This window comes from Serinus canaria, chromosome 2 (genome assembly GCF_022539315.1).
Source record: "Serinus canaria isolate serCan28SL12 chromosome 2, serCan2020, whole genome shotgun sequence".
In the NCBI taxonomy this organism is placed as follows: domain Eukaryota; kingdom Metazoa; phylum Chordata; class Aves; order Passeriformes; family Fringillidae; genus Serinus; species Serinus canaria.
The window spans coordinates 106,408,969-106,426,486 of NC_066315.1; the positions used below are offsets into that span (position 1 = coordinate 106,408,969).

At 42.6% G+C, this 17,518-nt stretch overlaps 1 protein-coding gene across 4 annotated transcripts in view; it reads right to left on the reverse strand.

The window, feature by feature from the left end:
- Positions 1 to 17,518, reverse strand: part of KCTD1 (potassium channel tetramerization domain containing 1) — a 100,437-nt gene that overhangs the window by 17,888 nt on the left and 65,031 nt on the right. For 3 of the 4 annotated variants that reach the window (XM_050970593.1, XM_018909623.3, XM_050970592.1), the window contains exon 2: positions 15,670 to 15,848. In XM_050970593.1, coding sequence (XP_050826550.1) covers positions 15,670 to 15,833 — 164 coding nt within the window. In that variant the 5' untranslated portion in view covers positions 15,834 to 15,848. Of the gene's footprint in view, positions 1 to 15,669; positions 15,849 to 16,299; positions 16,621 to 17,518 lie in introns of those variants that run through there. The other variant, XM_009102618.4, reaches the window with a different exon arrangement.

Consider the following 17,518-nt stretch of genomic DNA (forward strand, 5'->3'; position numbering starts at 1 on the left):
TAGAGAGAGGAGAAAAGAAGAGAAGTGAGACACAGTACAGAAGCAATACAGCCCCATAAACTAGTGGTGCAAGGAATAATCCACGGATGTGAAAAAAGGTGCCGTAACTGTAGAAAGCAAAATCAGCGAAAATACCACATGACAAAAGTAAATGTTACAACATGGTTCCTTTGATAAACAACATCCAGGATGTGATTCAGCTGCCTGTTGCCACTTGAGATACTCTAGTATACTCTAGCATCTAGTATACCCAAAGTGCTGGGTGATGGCACAGGGACACTACTGCAGGCTCGTGCCCTCCTGGAGCAGCCACAGAGTCTGAGCAGAAGCTGTGCACAGGCATTAGCTTCCCATGTCAAGGTGAGTGTATCCCACTCACAAAAATGACCAGAAACTAACTGTACCAAATTCATATTTTAGACAAAATCTAACATTCTTCCTAGACACTCATTTCAATTTTTTAAAAGTCAGGCTCTCTTAAATAAAAAATTACAAATTTATATAATATTAAATTCAGAGCAAAAGTTTGTAGTGCTCCTAAATCGTATAGAAATTCGCAACATTTTTAATTTAAGAGTTTTGCCCGGCAGGTCAGGTTACTCTCACACAGAGGAGCTGACTGGTCCTAGCTTCCTCCTGAGCTACAGCTTCACTACAGGAATACAAAAGAGTGACATCCAAAGTCATACTTAGGAGCTCTGCTTCCTAAATGCAGGCAGTCAGCCTCAAGTATTTTAGTAGGGTGTTGAGGTGAGCTGACTGTAGAACCAAGCTAGAGCCCATGGACAGACACAGACTGCCGTGGAGTGCAGCCCACCCACACGGGGCTGGCTCTCATCCCACGCACACCTTGTGCACCACTGCAGCACTGATTGTGCACCCCAAAGATTGCAACAGCTCTGTCACACAGCAACTAATAAATGCTGAATGCAGGTGGGAAATGATCTGTGGAGAAACACTCAAACAAGCTTAACTCCATCACTCTGGAGGATTTACAGCAGTGAGGATAGATGTCCTACATCCGTTGGGATCTTCCTGGTGGAAACCAGCACAACCCAACAGCGAAAATCTTCCTGGGCTGGTTCCAGGCTGCTAATAAACAAGAAGATGCCTGAGCACTGCTTTTAAACTAGTAGAAATATGCTGCTGATGAAGCAGACTACTGCTTGAGTTTGTAGGTTTTCATTATTTCATTCACTTAACTGTGAAGCTTTTCTCTAAAAAGAGGAAAATATAACTACACCTGGAACAAGAGAAGCGAAAAAAGCACCATTTCTTAAGGGGCTCTCCATACTGCATCTGCCCTTTTCCCCAGATGCTAGTAACACCACACAACCTTCATATCAATAAATTAAGTTGCAGCTTGCACTAATACTGAAAAAAACAAAACCTGATCAAGAATCAACAGGGGTACATATACCAATAGACATGGATTTCCTTAACAACAAAAAGAAAAAACAGCTAAGAATTTACTGAGAAAAATACTGAATTTCAAACCCGCAGTTTTTTAGAACAGTGCAAGTTCTAATATAGACATTTTTGGGGACAGAAAACTATTCCAGAAAGTTCTCCTCCCCTCTGTTGAAAATCAAACACATTACAACCACCTTGCATTATTCCCTCCACTTGCGTACTTAGTTAATACCAATGCTTTTCGCTCTGTATGTGAATGTAATAAAATTTTAATTTTGCAGAAATCCAGGTGTCTTGGTAGATTTCTGATTTTTTTTTTCCTTTCCTCTCCCTAAGGCATAGATATAAATTGTATTCTGCTATCTTTACAGGAGATCTATGGAACCACATTATCGAAAGTTGCAGAAGACTGAAAATAGTTTAAGGTAATCAAGAGCTGCACTGTTTCATCAAAGTCCCATCTCTCCAAAAGCCATTGGTGTGGCAACAAACAGTTTGGGGCTATAGCTTGATTTGGATTATTTTCCATTACCTTGCTAAAAACCTCCTCTTTTCATGGCAGGCAGAAGCCAATTAGCACCATGAAAGGAAGAAGTCTGGAGAAAGATAATGTATTAAAAGGACCAACTTTGACTAGGAAGTCAGACCATCAAATTAAATATTGCTAACCACCCTGAGCACAAGAGTCTGTATTTATTTGTTTTAACCTCACAGTCCTGTGATGGAAGCTGACAGTGCAGTTCTTGGCCCCTCATTTTTGCACAGCTTTTCTTCCTTCAGCGTATGCCACAAGATGACTACCCACAAGTAATGACAGGAGGCAAAATGGATCTGGGCAGGTCCAGCAGAAGGCAGAACCTGCTGCTGAGCACCATGATGGGTTTTAACAGGAGGGAGAAGGCACCTGAGGTCAGACTGGGCTCTTATATCACCAGTGATACTGCAGCAGCACAGTCAACAAGAGCAGCAAGACCACAGGTCTCATTTGCTTGCAGCTGCCCCTTGAATCATTCTTTCCCCAAGCCCTACTGCTCAGCAGCTGTGCCCACTCCATCCCTGAATCCTGCAGCCCACCCAGAGCTCCAGCCACAGTGGGTGCAGGAACATAATCCATCTTTGCTGCCTCTAATTGCCACCAACACCTATCCCTGTGCTTTGATGTCAGAAGACCTCCGGCAGAGATCTGCCCCAGGGATTTACACTGCAGTAAAGAACGAGTCTGCCACACTCACAGGGCTAACACAAAGGCAGCAACAGCTTTGCAGGGATCCCTGAGAAGTGTTTACAAAGAACTGAGCCTCACAACAGATGACAAAAGGAAGGGGTATTTCTCCACTGTGCTTCAAGGATTGGCTGATCTTTGAGGAAAATCCTCTGCTAAACAAATGCTGAGGGGCACAGAAACAGCCAGCATATGACTTTGGACAGCAGCTCAGGCTACTTGGCAGGACTGAAGTCAGACAAAGCATGTTTGCTCCTCATGGTCCGTGAACACAGGCAAAATTAAATTCCACGTCTAATTCTGGGAGCACAACACTGGCTTATTATTTATTAGAAACAGAAACTCAGACATGACAAAGAAGGAGCTTCACCTCAACTCTGAAGCAAGGAGAGCTGACAGCAGCACATTCTTGCTGGCAGAAGCATGTGGAGTCACTTCAGAGCAGGGACATCAACTCCCTCCACACTACCTGCCCTACCATTGCCAATATTTTGTTACTACGGCAGAATAATATTAGGACATCAGTGAGGAAAATAAACTCTCTGTTATGATGGATGTGCATTTAGTCAGCAACGTGCTACAACAAACTTGACCTTTACCAGGACTAGATTTCACTGACTGCTTTTTTGGGACCTCACCCCATTTATTTTGTTCTGTCTACAGCCTCTGCAATTTCTAACTGATAAAACTTTCATCACCTTTCCCAGAGGAAGCCCACTGCAAAGAAAAATATTCTGCCATGCAAGGTCAAGGGACAGAGCCCTTTCTGTGGATCTTCACAGCAACAGAAAGGGGTATTGGAAGAAATACTCCCAGAAGAGCTGCAGATGAGTTGTCCCAATGTGAAACAGCCTGGCACAGCCCAGCAGAGGTTCTACAGGCTCAGGTTCAGGTTTGCAGAACATGACTCATTTTTCTTCTCTGAATAGGAATTGCACTGCCAGCTTTACGTTTTTACACGGTACCAAACCTGTTATATGTTCTTCATCACTCCCAGGGCCATTCATGTTTATCATGTTTCCAGGATTTCATTAATAAACAAAAGGAAGAAGGGCTTATGCCTCTGATTGAACTACTTTGCATTTTAATAGGAAATAATAAACTGACCCATATGGAAACTAAACACAATTGAAAGTTGCACCCATACCAGCTGTTTCTATTTTCAAACCAGTGCTTTATGCTTGTAATGATAGCAGACAGCAGCGACTTCCAATAGCATCTTTTCATCCTTCATTTTGCTGAGCCTACCCTAGAGAGAAGCATGAAACATACCTGATTAGGGCTTTTATTTCTGCTTCCCAAGAGGGGAATTAAATGCTCACCTAGAATCAGACCTCTGTGGTCGGGAGAGCAGCATCCATTCAGCTACACCATTAATCCAAAGTGGAAGTGGGAAAGTGCAATTGTAGCTCTGCTGATGAGTTTATCGAGGTTAGCTACTAAGCAAGGGAAGGCTAGTATGAGAGGCATGGCCCAAGGCCCAGCTTTATGAGACTGCCGTATTAGAAACTGGGAAAATGAGAATGTCTGATGAAAAGTGGAGCCTCCAAATATGCTTTAGCTACAGAAAAGCAGCAGTTTTTCTCCTTTTCCTTTCCCACAAACTCTTCCAAAGGGGAAATAAGCAGGCAGATATCCTACCTGCCACTGTTTTGCCAGCTTGTATCTCCTTAGAATAACATTTTCCACCACTTCCCTACTCATCCATCTCCTTTGCATCTCCAACAATGGACACTGGACTTTTCTCTGTGGCAGTACGATGGAGCCAGAATGGTTCCCTATGGCATTACTGCAGCAGGGATGGAAGCTGCCATGAGCAGAGCACCACCCTCATCAGGTTTTGAAAGGCCAGAGGGAAGATTATCACTCAGGGGAGCTCATACACAGGAGAAGCCAGTAAAGCAAAATTAAGCCTTAATATTCTGCAAAGGAAAGTACATTGTTTTTGAAAATGTTAGCAAGGCAAGAGAAAAACTTATTTAAAAGTCAGCCACTGGCACATCAGGAGTCAATCGTGCTGGGCAGCAAAATATTCAGAAAAAATATAAGATGAATATAAATATAGCTTACATGTTTGACAGTAAACATTAACTGGTTTTCACATGCTTTATGGCAACTTCAATCTCGCAGCTGAAGCCACAGCACTTGGAGAAAAAGCAAAACATCTCATTGTTTCAAACAAACATGAGCAGTTTCATGTGACAAGCTCCAAGTCTAAAATGAAAAAAATATTCCTAAAACTCCCACATTATACCGCTAGTAAACTAGAATTTCATAGCAAAAGTGAATAAACAATAGCTTTTGAGGCTGGAGAAATTACCATCATGGTGATATCTAATCTCTCCCCAGAAGTCAAGAATTATGACTAAACCCTTCCAACACAGATATAGCCTGAAATTCTATGTCAGAAGTATGTCCAATTGCATTTGGCAATCCTTAGCCAAGAGAGAGGCTGACTATAATTGGATGAATATTTGAAGTGCTTCATTATTCATGTAGGAAGGCTAGGTAAAAAGTGTTTTGTAGTCCCAAGACACTGGAGGGTGTGTGTTATTGGGTAATAACCAATTAGGAATGTTGACAGCACTCTGCCTTTGGGATCACCCAGGCCAACAAAGCACCTGGGTGTATGTTGTTGTGCAAAGGCACACACCCTCTGCCTACTGCTCAGTTTATTTAAGCTGGGCTTTCACCAAAGGAAATGGAAGACACCCCAAAGGATGTGCGTTTGACAGCTCAGTTACATTCAGAAATAGTGCTTCTTTGTTGTTCTGTCTTCCAAAAAAAACCACCTTTTTCAGTAGTATTTCTGAATTATTGATGCTACTGGTTATTGAAAACAAATTCCAGTTCTTCTGTTTTACTGCTTATAATCCAGAAAAAGGGCAATATTTTTAGTATTTCCAGTAAGGAAACACTGACGGCAAAAGATCAGCTCCTACCCCTGTAATCTGGTAAGAAACTCCACTGTGCTGCTATTAATACTTCAAACTCAGGACGACAGAAATCAATGATTTTTCTTGCACTCTAGTCTAAGAAAAACATATGAATCATTAGTACAGGCATAAAAAAAGATTTTTAAAACTTCAGCATTTAAAAACTAACAATCCTGACACTAGTTCATGAGAACCAGAAATCCAACACCATTAGAGGTAATGATAGAGCAGTTCAACCCTATCACTACCTCCCACAACAAGGGTAGAAGGTACTGATGGTACAAACACTGATTTTTATTTGCTCCTTTATGATTGTAATGAAAAAAAAGAAAAAACCCTGCAAATTTACGTTCTCATTGAAAGCGAAGACATTACTGTACAAGCCACCCAACAGGACATTCTTACCACAAAAGAAAAACTCAAAACTTTTCCTGAAAGATTTGCTTGTTTCAAACATGCAGAATTCAATATGTTATAAGGAGGAACATATCAGTTTTTCTGCAGCTCTCATTTTCTGGCTTGTATTATATTTAGCCTGTCCTGTGGCACTGAGAGTACTGCAGCATTTTCTCTGAAATCCCCCGAATGCCCCCTCACCCTCTCCCCCATGTATCACCAAGACGATGATGTTTTGATGAAGCATCAAGCACTGGCCCTCGAGATAATGGATTCAATGGGATACACTTAAAAGATCATTTTTCTCTTTTGTATTGACTGCTTGCACTGCTCTAAGACAGGAAGGGCTTTCATTTTTTATGTAAGCTGCAAGACCCCGAGGGTCCTCTAAACTGTTTAAGAGGGATCAATTTTCAGATGGGTAGAAGGGGCCCAGCAGACCGTCACGGTTTGGAGCACCTTCCTCCCCTCCTATCACCAACAAGTTCGGGCAAACCTAAAACCAGCTCCCAGCCGAGCCACTCTGGCATGGCAGAGCTTCCCACTGTTTGGGATTTGTGGTTAGCACTCGAACAGAGCTATAATTTATAGTGTGCATGGAACAAAATAGGAAAAAAGTTTCACAGAAGCAAAGTAATCACAGGGGCTGATGGAGATAAACAGCAATAGAGCTGCTAAGCAAAGCAGGGCTTGGCACTGGCGTAGGGGCAGGAAAGCATTACCCCATGACACGGGTTTAATGCAGTGACATTGTTGCAATTACACCCAGGCAACCTAACAAAACAAATTTATTGTACGGCACAAAATATTTCCAATTCAACATTGCAACATTTATTTTTTAATTACAGAACAAAGAACAACTTTTGGGGTGTGGAAGGACATAATCCATCATTTGCTCTGAAGTGACACACTTATGGCAAATGCTGTATATTATAACTTTCTACGCCACAATAAGCAACTACAAGCGATTTCTTAGGCAGGGAATGCAAAGGGTTTGGGTGTGGTTCTGTGAGATACTGCTTATCCCTCCATCTCCCTCTGTGTCAGCAGGGAGCCAAAGGCAAGCCACATGTTGCTGCACTGGGACTTCAATCATTCCTGTTTTACATGTGTCACACAGCTTGTGACAGCCTTTCACCTGCAACACGCCTCATGTGGAAAGAGTTTTTACTGCTCAAATATGGCCTGAACGAGAAAACTTAAATACAATTTTTAATTAAAAGGAATGGGATGTTAATAGGTCACTTAAAAAACAATTATGTCTACCATTTGATTGACAGGCTTCTCACATTTTATCAAGTAAATCCCACTGCGGTCTAGGAGGCAGAATTTATCTTTCTAAATTGTTGAGCTGCAGAAGCGTACCCCATTGCATTTAACACTGCTTTGTGCAACTATCTCATTTCTGAACAAAACCCTTTCTTCTTCCTGTCACTCTCCCCCTTCACCTCTTTTAGTCCTTTGCAAACAGAAAGTTTTTGATTCACAGGAACTGAATTGCCCGTGTTGCTCTCCATCACCGAATGCCTGTTCTGCAAAATGCAGCAGTGTGAAGAAATTGCAAAGATAGGTCTTCGGTAATTAGCTTGGGTACCAGACGTGGCACAGCTGAGTTTGCTGGAAGCAGGAAAAACGAGTCCAGGTGGAGCGTCGGGCTACATTGCTCTGAGCGCCTGAGCCACCCAAGTGTCTGCGCACATGGTGCTGCACAGTGGAAGGACTGGATAGCAAAGTGACTGTGAGCCCACTGCTCTCCTAAAGGCATGTCCCTTCAAAGCAGTCCACAAGTAGCAGCTACAAGCTCAGCTTAAATGCTTTCAAACTGTTACAGAAGCCCGTTGGTTCTCAGAAGCACAAAGTGCCTTGAAAATGCCTAGAAAAGTGCCAACATTTTCTGCAGAGAGCTGCAACTGTGCTGGAAGAGTCCTACGGACCCAAGCAAATGTACATATCAGGGCTAGAAACAATTTATTTTACTACTGATTTAAAGACTCAATGAAAGGAATCAATGTGAATGAGTCTCAGAGACATCCCTGAACTGATGGCACTAACAGCAAAAGCAGTATCTGAGATATCCTTAAAATATGCTGGCTCCTTACCTACTCTAAGATAGCTCACTATTAACAAGAGCCAGAAAACCATACATGTGTGGTGGGAAAAGGACAAGCAAGCCAGCAATGTGCTTTGATCTGGTCAGGTAAAGATCACTTGTGACCACTGTGAGCTCTGACTCCTTCCAACAGAGATAAAAAAGTGTGTGCAAAAAAGAAATGAAGACAAAGCAATGAAAGACTTTAGTGGACAGAAGTAGGGTCAATGCTCAGAGCAGAACAGGGACAGAAAAAGAGATACTGAAAGGCAAGCGTCAAAGAGACATCTACATCTTGCATGGTGCAGACAAAGGCAAAAAAAAAGTTGAGAACAAAAGACAAAAGGAGAACAAAGCTTGCCTGATGACACTTGTCTGCTTATGATATTTGAATAAACTGCAGACTAGTTAAGTTAGAGGAAAAGTTCACATAACAGGAACTAGTGACATTCCCTTGGCCAACAAAGCATTTGTGCCTTATTTGCATTAAAATGACTGCAGATAACCATTGAGTCCTGAGCAGTTTTCACCATTTCCTATGCAGCCTCTGTAAATACATCCCCAAATGGCAAGCATACTTGTATACATGAAACCCAGCCAGAAGGTTGATCATCACCAGAAAGAAGTAAGCCAGAAGTTGGAATCTATATCCTAAAGCTTCAAACACACCCAAGAGGTGGCCGGGTGTTGACGGCAAAACTGGAAGCCAAATACGTTTGCTTCTGCAATTATGTATGTACTAGATGCCAATTTGCTTAGCAACTACACTGCAATTTATGAAAGACCAATGAAGTACAAACAGTTTATGTGGGAGCAGAAGGAAAACCTCGTGCTAACACACCCCTTGCCATCAGGAACCTCTGTAAGTACAGCAAAAGGCAAAACAAACCACTGAACCTCATGACTATGGCTCAAACCTGGGCCCTATCAGAAGTGACCAATAAGCAGAATATTTCAGTGCCACCTTAGTTTCTAATGGGATTTTTTCTTACTAGGTCAGAGACTCAGAATATTGTTTTATCTTCCCAGGTATTGGTCAGGCAGAGTGAGAAATACTGCTTGCCTTCCTTCAGAGTAGCTTATGAAACCATGCTATTGGGCAGAAAAATACAAAAGTTGTAAAGTTCCCATCCACAAATTTCCATCCAAGGATTCCAAGCAGCCTTTGCAATCAAATGATTTCTCAAAGCACAGACCTTTAAACTAGTTATTGACATCCTTCCATCCATCTGCTGGACTTACAGGCTGATCCAACCCCGACAAACCCACATAAGCCAACTGGCAAAGGAATCCCTACACTGATTATATGGCTATGGATTTTCTTCTTTCCCCTCAAGAAAAAATGATTGTTACTTCTGAGGATTACTAGCCTCAGAAATAAGGAGCTGAAGTCTTTAGCTTTCTAACACTCCTGAACGTAGACACTTATTCCTCTGAACATATTTCCTCAGACACTGTCATAGCCAGGCAGCCAGAACAAGCTTGTAATGAACCCCTGTACATCAAGTCTGCACATCTACTTTCCCTGGCTCTGCATATGTGCAAAGAGCTCTCCAACAATCCACTATTTTGATTTTACTGTCATTTTACAGATTTGAGTGCAAAAGCATTGAACAAGCACAGGACACTTCTTTTTACCCTCCAAGTAAATACACTCACTTGTGTAAACTCACTTTTACTGACATTTAGAACAGGAAGACAGACATCAATTTTGAGGCCCCTTTCAGTGATGACTCACCACCAGTTATCAAATCTGATGGTGCTAATCTGCTGGTAATCTGATGGTGCTATTTCTTTCACTAGTCACCAGCCACAAGAAACAGCAGCAACTTACTGACTTTGCAAATTTAACATATTACAGGACTACAATTTGAAAAATATTTACTTCTACTGAGGCAACAGTGATGACTGACCTGTGGTGATCATTAATTGAGGCAAAATGAGGTCAATACATACCCTAAATTCAATATACATACCTAGAGCTACAATTAATCTTGGTTCAGCCAGGACCAGAAAATACCCCTCCGAGCTCTTTATTGACAGATGTGTGCTGCAAGAGAGCTCTCTTTAAAATATCAGTTGTGCAAATTCTCTGAATTTCTTTAAATAGGCATGAACCATAGTATCATTCACAATTCTGTTTCCATTTTCTTTCCAAGTCTGTGTACGTGGTTACACCAACCAACACAACTGTTCTGCCTGACTGTGTTCAGTCTGGTCCTCATGAATCAACAGTCAACTTTTTATTAATACATGTTACTGATGATACCAACATCATCAACCTATCTCAGTTACTGGATCTATAAATATTTATGCTTAGAGATAGCAATCTTTTACACTTTCAATCATCATCCCAAAGCACTCTACAAATTGCTTTTTTGTTAACCTTGGTGGGAAGCAAGTGAAGCTCAAAGTTAAATCAGTTACCTTGGGTCACAGAACAGGTCAGTGAGAGTCAGTGTGATTCCCTATCCCAAGCCCTCACTCTTCCTTGCCACAAGACCATGCAGCAATCAAATGATGAAATATAAAAGGTGAATAATGAGTAAGAAGGCTAGATAACAAAGACTGAACTGACCCTCTGCCAACTTCTTCTGCCTATCTCCCTCCTGCCAGGAACATTACAAAACATTAAAAAGCTGTGACCTGGACCATTCATGCTAATACAGCAGACAAAGCTGGTTACAGCAATACTGAAAACTTTCACAGAAGCCTGCTCTTTCACAGAAGCTTGCCCTTGATGTTGCCATTCTACAGAGATACAGATAGAGCTGTGCCTCTCAGGAAGATAAATCCAAATAAGGAGAGTGGAAGTAAAGATGCAGTAACACCCACTCTCCCAATATTTCCTTAAAAAACCCAAATCACCAAATGCTCAGTAGTTAGAAAATTTTGTATTTCTTCAAGTTTAGCATAACTTAGAGCAGTTTGAGAGGTACTTTCCAAGGTGAGCAGGAAAGTTGTGACAGTGCTGCTTTCATGGAGTTGCTACAGAGGGAGGGCTACGCAAAGTGCAGACACCCTCACCTCAGCAGTCTCCTACCAAGACAGGAGTCTCCAGCATGGTGCTGCAATTTGCAGGAGCTTGAGCTAAGGGCCATGTCAGTTTGTTTTGGACCTGGGGACTGAAAATAGAAACTACCAGAACACTGATACAGGCAAGCAGTGCTGCCTGCTTCACAGCACCTCCTTGAAAGTCTACCTACACAACTTGGGAAGGATAAGTCTTTCTTGCAAACTGTCAAAGAAGGCCAAGGACAGTCTGGGCATTCTCCTAAGTAATTCTGTGCTCTTGATGCAAAAGAAACCCTTACCAATAAAAAAAAATAAAAAATGCCAGTGTCCTAACTGGATCCAAGTGTGTGAAATTTAATTTCCCTGAGGGCTGAGAGTGAAGATTGGGTAAGAAAACTGGGACACGAATGGATTGGTTCATATGAAAACCTGAAATAGCCCTGGGCAGAAATATGGAAGGATTGTGAAATACTGTATAAGAAGAATCCATCTTCATATGCAGGGAGTAACTCAAGATGGGAGATGTAGCAACACAAACAGATACTCCAAAAGGTTCTACAGAGTTATATACAAGGTTTTAAGTGATTTTTTTCCCATTCTGTGGTGGGAATATAGAATGTGGCAATCCAATGCCATGGTGTTATGCAAATATTTGTACCAGATGGCTTGGACAGACCTAATTAAAACTTCAGATGCTTTGAACATACGAGATAGACAACACTGCTGATATTGCTGATATCAGAGATATCAGACAGCTGATGCTTGTATGATCAAAGCTCAACATCTTCCCATTCAGCTCGGATATTCAGTTGAGGTTGTCTTAGCCTGGTACACAATAACTTTTGGTAGATGCCGTGCAGACAGCATTAAGGCTGAGAGATCTCCAAGCAAAGGGTTTGATCCTGCTGCAAGATGAGCATGCACTGGAAGGAGAGTAGGCTGCGGGGGTTAAAGTATCAGAGCCAACCAGCCCGTGCTTCCTCTCCTCACAATCACAAATCCTAACACCTCAACCTGTTCTCTTCAGGCTTTTTGGTGACCATGGGGAACAATGGCACTGCATGCATGTGCCTGAGCTCTTGGGGGAGAAAGGCTCCTTTAGCAGACCCTTATCTTGGATCCTCCTTTCCTGGAATTTTTTTTTCCCTGGCCTGTGGAAAAAAAAAACTTTAAAAAAATCTTTATTTTCAAAAACCAAGCAATTTAAAAGAAATTTTGTACACCCAAATCTTTGGCAGATAGGCTGCCAGATTCCAACCTGAAGATCTGGTAACTTCAAATAAACCAAAGGTGGTACAATCTCTGCAGGGGTGAATGCACCAAGGTCTGAAGTCTCAGTGGAGAGAGCTACATAGAAAGATACCTGCTCCCTCCTCAGACTTTAAAAGAGAATTGCTATTTATCTCAGCAGAGAGACCTCACATTAGGTCTTCTTGCTAGACAGGCTGATTCAAACTTAGGCTTCTTCCCAAAGCCTAAGTCTTGCAAATTATATTACTTAGCTTCATGAGACCATGTTTGAGGCATTTGAGTTTTCCTTGTGAAAACAATGGGTTCTCCCTAGTCTAGATTATAACCGGGCTCTTTGAAATTATATGCTACTAGATTTTAAAATTGACTTTGAGGGCTTTTTTAAAGCATTATTTTAGCTTCAGAATTTATAATTCTAGGATTACTCAATCCAAACCATCCATTAGATAAGCTGCTTGTCTGTCAGATTGCTTCACTGAGTCAGCTTTTGCCCAAAACACAGATTGGTTCTGATTCTTTGGCTTCTTCAAGCACAAGAGCATTTGAGAGAGACCCACAATTGTCTTTCCAAAGCAAAGGGCAGGGATCCAGCAACAGTAGCAAGACACTTTTACAGTCACACCAAGGTTTCTTTGGAGGGATGAATAGGTATCTGTCAGTAGGCATTTTACATGTCAAGGCACAAACCAGGTTGGGGAACCTAAAAGAAGAATTATGGAAAATGATCCCTTCAAGCTACAAGTCTTTACCTGATATCATTTAAAGAACTCTTTTTCAAATTTGTGCTCTACTGTCCAGGAAGAAGAAAACAATGATGTACAAGATGAGGGGCTATTGACTCCAGAAGGAGAAGGAAGAGTACACTTGCTCCAAAGCAGAGACTGCTCTATCAGAATAGGTCTCCCTCACACCAGCAAACCAGAGTGACTCCAGAGCTGCTGGTTTGAATATCACCCTTTCAATCTCACAAAGAAAGATGACTCTGGTACCTGGCCCACAGATGAAAGGTTCATTTTAGGCTTCTGGCCCTTAGACTACATGTAATACGAGTCAGAAACCTAATGACTTTCATGTCTCAACCTGTTACATGCTGGAGCCTGTAACTGATGCCTTGACTCATCCCTCAAGCAGTGCTCTTTCAGGCAAGATAATCAAGACCTTATTTTTCATAGACAATACTTCATATAACAGTAAGTCTCAGGAGGTTTCAACTGGCTCAAAAATATCTGTGAGACCTCCCTTAGTTTTGATACCATTCACACACGTGATATTGGCAGAAAAAGAAACATACAAGGAGCATCGACAAAAACCTTGTCAGTAATGAAGTCAGAGTCTAGCTAGATATGAAACTGACCAAGTCAGGCTTCAAGAAACAATTTGTATTAATGTCTAAATATTCCTGGATCATTTTTACCGAGCACTCACTCTATATAAATATGTACAGATATATATACACACATATATACATCCCAACCCAACACTGGAGAAAAACCTCATGGCAAGATCTCAGACAAAACCCAAACAACTATATCATGATTACTTGCATATTGCTTCATGCCATTGTCTTGACATTCAAACGAGCTTAATAATTGCTCTTTTGAAGTTGCTAATGTTAAAAAAAATCTCTCAAGTTCTGGAAGTGGCTGGGAATTCCAGGTTCTAACAGCTACGCTGGAAATATTCACTCATCAAGAGGTTCAAAAGACACTGTCAGAACTGAAACACAAACACACGTCAGAACGACTTGAAACAGAATGACTGCAACTCAGAGTTTGGGTTTTCTTTAAATTATGTTTGAAGAGCTTTTAAAATGTTTAATTTATTAAACTGGCTTTGATACTACAGGCATAGCTTTCACTTTCAAGTGCTACAATGGCTCAATTGAGCACAGAATACATTAAGCTTAAATTCCACTGCCACCAGACACATTTTTGAATGACATTTTTAGTGTTTCTTCACTTGAAGTAATATACTCTCTCTGTGAATTTCACATGAAAACAGAAGCAGCAGCCTCTCATTCTGCATACACAACAGTGTCAGACACCATCACTGCTCCAACTACCAAAAAACCCACGAAGCCATCACAACTACTAGGAGCTGAACACAAGCAGCTTCTAAAAAAAACCCCCAAAAGAACAGACTTGGTTTTCATAGAACAGTTCAAGTTTTCCCAGACATTACTTCAATCTCTCCTGGCAGACCCAGGCTCTGGCATGGCTTCTTTTGCTCCCCTCTGCCTGTCCTTCCTTGAGGAGGCTGTCACAAGAAAGGCCACGTGCCTCTCTGTATGCAGGGCTCTGCTCCTCCAGCCCCGTCAGGAGCACGCCTGCAGCCCACCTAACACTGTGAGCTGGTGATGCACAGGCAGCAGCATCAAGTGAAACCCAGGCTTTGAAGGAAGTCCCATCCCATCAAGTGGGCTTTGTGCCCTTTGAAAAGGCAGGTAAGAGCTGTGGGATCAAGAAACTGAAAATCTCCCCCCTCAGACTGGAGAGAGCACAATGGGAACACTGCCTGCCCTCTAGAGCAGGACTGGGCAGCAAAGGGCAAGGTATAGAATTATACTGTGAACACAATGACTTCCTGCTGTCTCATGACCAACTCTTTGAGTTCCAGCTACACTGCTTGACTGCCAGCACCACCAGGCAATGCCCACACACACTGTTAAATGCACTCTGGATTTCTTAGAGATGCACTCTTCTTTTAGCTACTCCACAGGCACCGTTTACTCACACATGCAGCAGTTCTCTGACTGCTCAATACCAGTGAGCCTCCAGAATCACAAATACTTCATTCAAAAGGTACATGAGAGTTAAGAGCCTAATTATATGAAAAGTCCTAAGATTACATAAAAAGTATTCAGTTAATATTGTCCTGGAGTTTATTTCATTCAACCTTGCCTTTGCCTCAAGTGACACATCTGAGATGGCGTGTTGACAGCACAGGAGAGCGGTTACTGTTCCAAAAGAAACAAAACAAATACTCCAACACCCCCACCTTTGGGATTAAATGTAGTATCGCTACAGTTTTTTTGAATGTAACAAACCACAGCATGGGTGCCCTGGCACAAACCCAGAATCCTAGGTAGTAGAAAGTAAGTGCTCTTTTCTCTCAGCTTTGTTTTAGTACACACGCATCAGGATTTGCAGAAGTGCCATTTGTCAGAAACACAATGGAGCAGGGAAACAAAAGTAAGTCTCTAACTGCCTACTAACAAAGAAAGCTAATTTAATTTTGAAACAAAAGGAGCTAAATTCATCATTCTGAGACAGCCCCAGGACGTCCAAGCACGAAAAGGAAGAAAAGGAGTTTGCCAAAGACATGCAGAAGAAGCTTTTTAAAGTTACCTGGAATCGGGATATTTTGTAAGCGTGGCCAAGCTGCTGGTATACATGTGCCCACCCACATCAATGTGAACTGGTGCGTTGGATTTTGTGAGCTGTGCTGGAGTGGGGATGCCTTGATTGTTCAATGGAGATGCAGGGGATCTAGTGATCAGAGGTCTTGACATATTGGGCCGACTGTCCTGTGAAAAGATAGACCTGGGTTAATGATCTCCTTAAAAACCTTACAGAAACCCCCAGTCTTGAATCAATAGGACTGTCTCATAGCCTCAGATTATGACTTTTTTCTTGTAAAGCACAGACAAACACTCGGCAGTTTTTAAAACGAATGCAGCTCCAAGAGTTTGAAATGGCTACATTTGAAATAGGTGGGGCAAAACGCACTGATAAAACCCACAAAGAAGAAATCACGTTCAAAACCAACTCTTTCCTGAACGCTATTTGCGACAGTCAATCCATACCAGCAAAAAGGGTCATTCTCACTTTTAAGAGCTGATGAAAGCACTGACAGAAAGAGGTACAGACAAAAAGACCGAGAACAGTATTTTCCTCAACTGAGACAGCCCCAGGTAGACTTTCTGTTCCTTCCCAAGCCCTCCGTCACTGCCGTACCACCAGAACAGGAATACAAACCCTCAACTCCTCCATCCTGCACACTCTTCTCTTGAATTCCCAATTCACATAGCACAGGAACAGAAGCAGAAACACCTGGACTAGTCAACTGCTCATGGACTGCAGACCACTGGACATCGACAGCCTTTGAGAAAGACATTTTCCATTTAAGAGTTATACGTATGGCGACAGCTGCCCCGGCGTGCCGCACATAGGCTGCAGGTCTGAGCGGCGCCCCGGGGCCGGCGGGCTGAGCGCGGAGCGGGAGCCGATGCTCCGCTGCTGAAGCCGACTTTGAGTCACGGCAATGGGAGCGCTGCGGCAGCGCGGAGCGAGCGGCGGCCGCCTGCGCGCTGCGGGCGGGGCAGGGCAGGGCAGGGCAGGGCGTGAGCTGGAGCCAGGAAGGCAGGCGGCAGGCAAAGTTGGGGATTAAAATAGAAATGCGTTCTCGAGAGCGGTTTTGAGACAACGCCGCTTTCGACTGAAGAACAGCTCCGCGCGGGGTGGAATCTTATAGGGATGCCCTGAGAACTAAAAGCCCTTGCAAATGACCGAGTTTTACATTTAAAAGGTAAGCAAAGCAGCGAGAAGTCAGATACACTTCATCACAAAACTCCCTTTGTTCTTTCAACACCGTCTTTCAGAGGCACAGAGTAATGGATTCCTTGTAAACATCTCCTCGGAGCCAGGCAGCAAACCTCAGCAAAGCGGAGCGCGGCCATCAGAGAGAGCCACGGGGCGCTCGGACCAGCAGAGTCCGCCGCCGCCAAAACCAGCGTTTCTCCGTTTTTCATGGCTGTTCAAGGGCTCAAATTAACAAAGGCAACATGAGCCAGGTAATCGTCTGGCTGAAATGATTTACAGGCCAAGGTTGCACAATAAATCCGAGTAGTATGTAACAAAAGGCATCTATAAACCACAAGGTACTTAACTAATTTTCTCTCATACACAAAAGCTAGCTTCGGTCTAAGACTGATAAAAACTAAGGGAATGAAGAAAAAAATCTAGTTTAGATGTTGGGGGGGGCGGTAAGGAAGGAAGGGTTGGGTTTCTTCTCTTTCTTTATAGGCAGAAGTTAATATAAATCTGCAGAAATACCAGGCTTAATCACTACAATTGCTGGAGGAGGTGCCTGCAGCGCAAAGAAGACAAGTCCAGACAAAATAAGGTACACACGCTATGCAAAACTAATGTCTGCTACAAATGCTATGTGGTACAACCACCACCCAAGATGCTACTG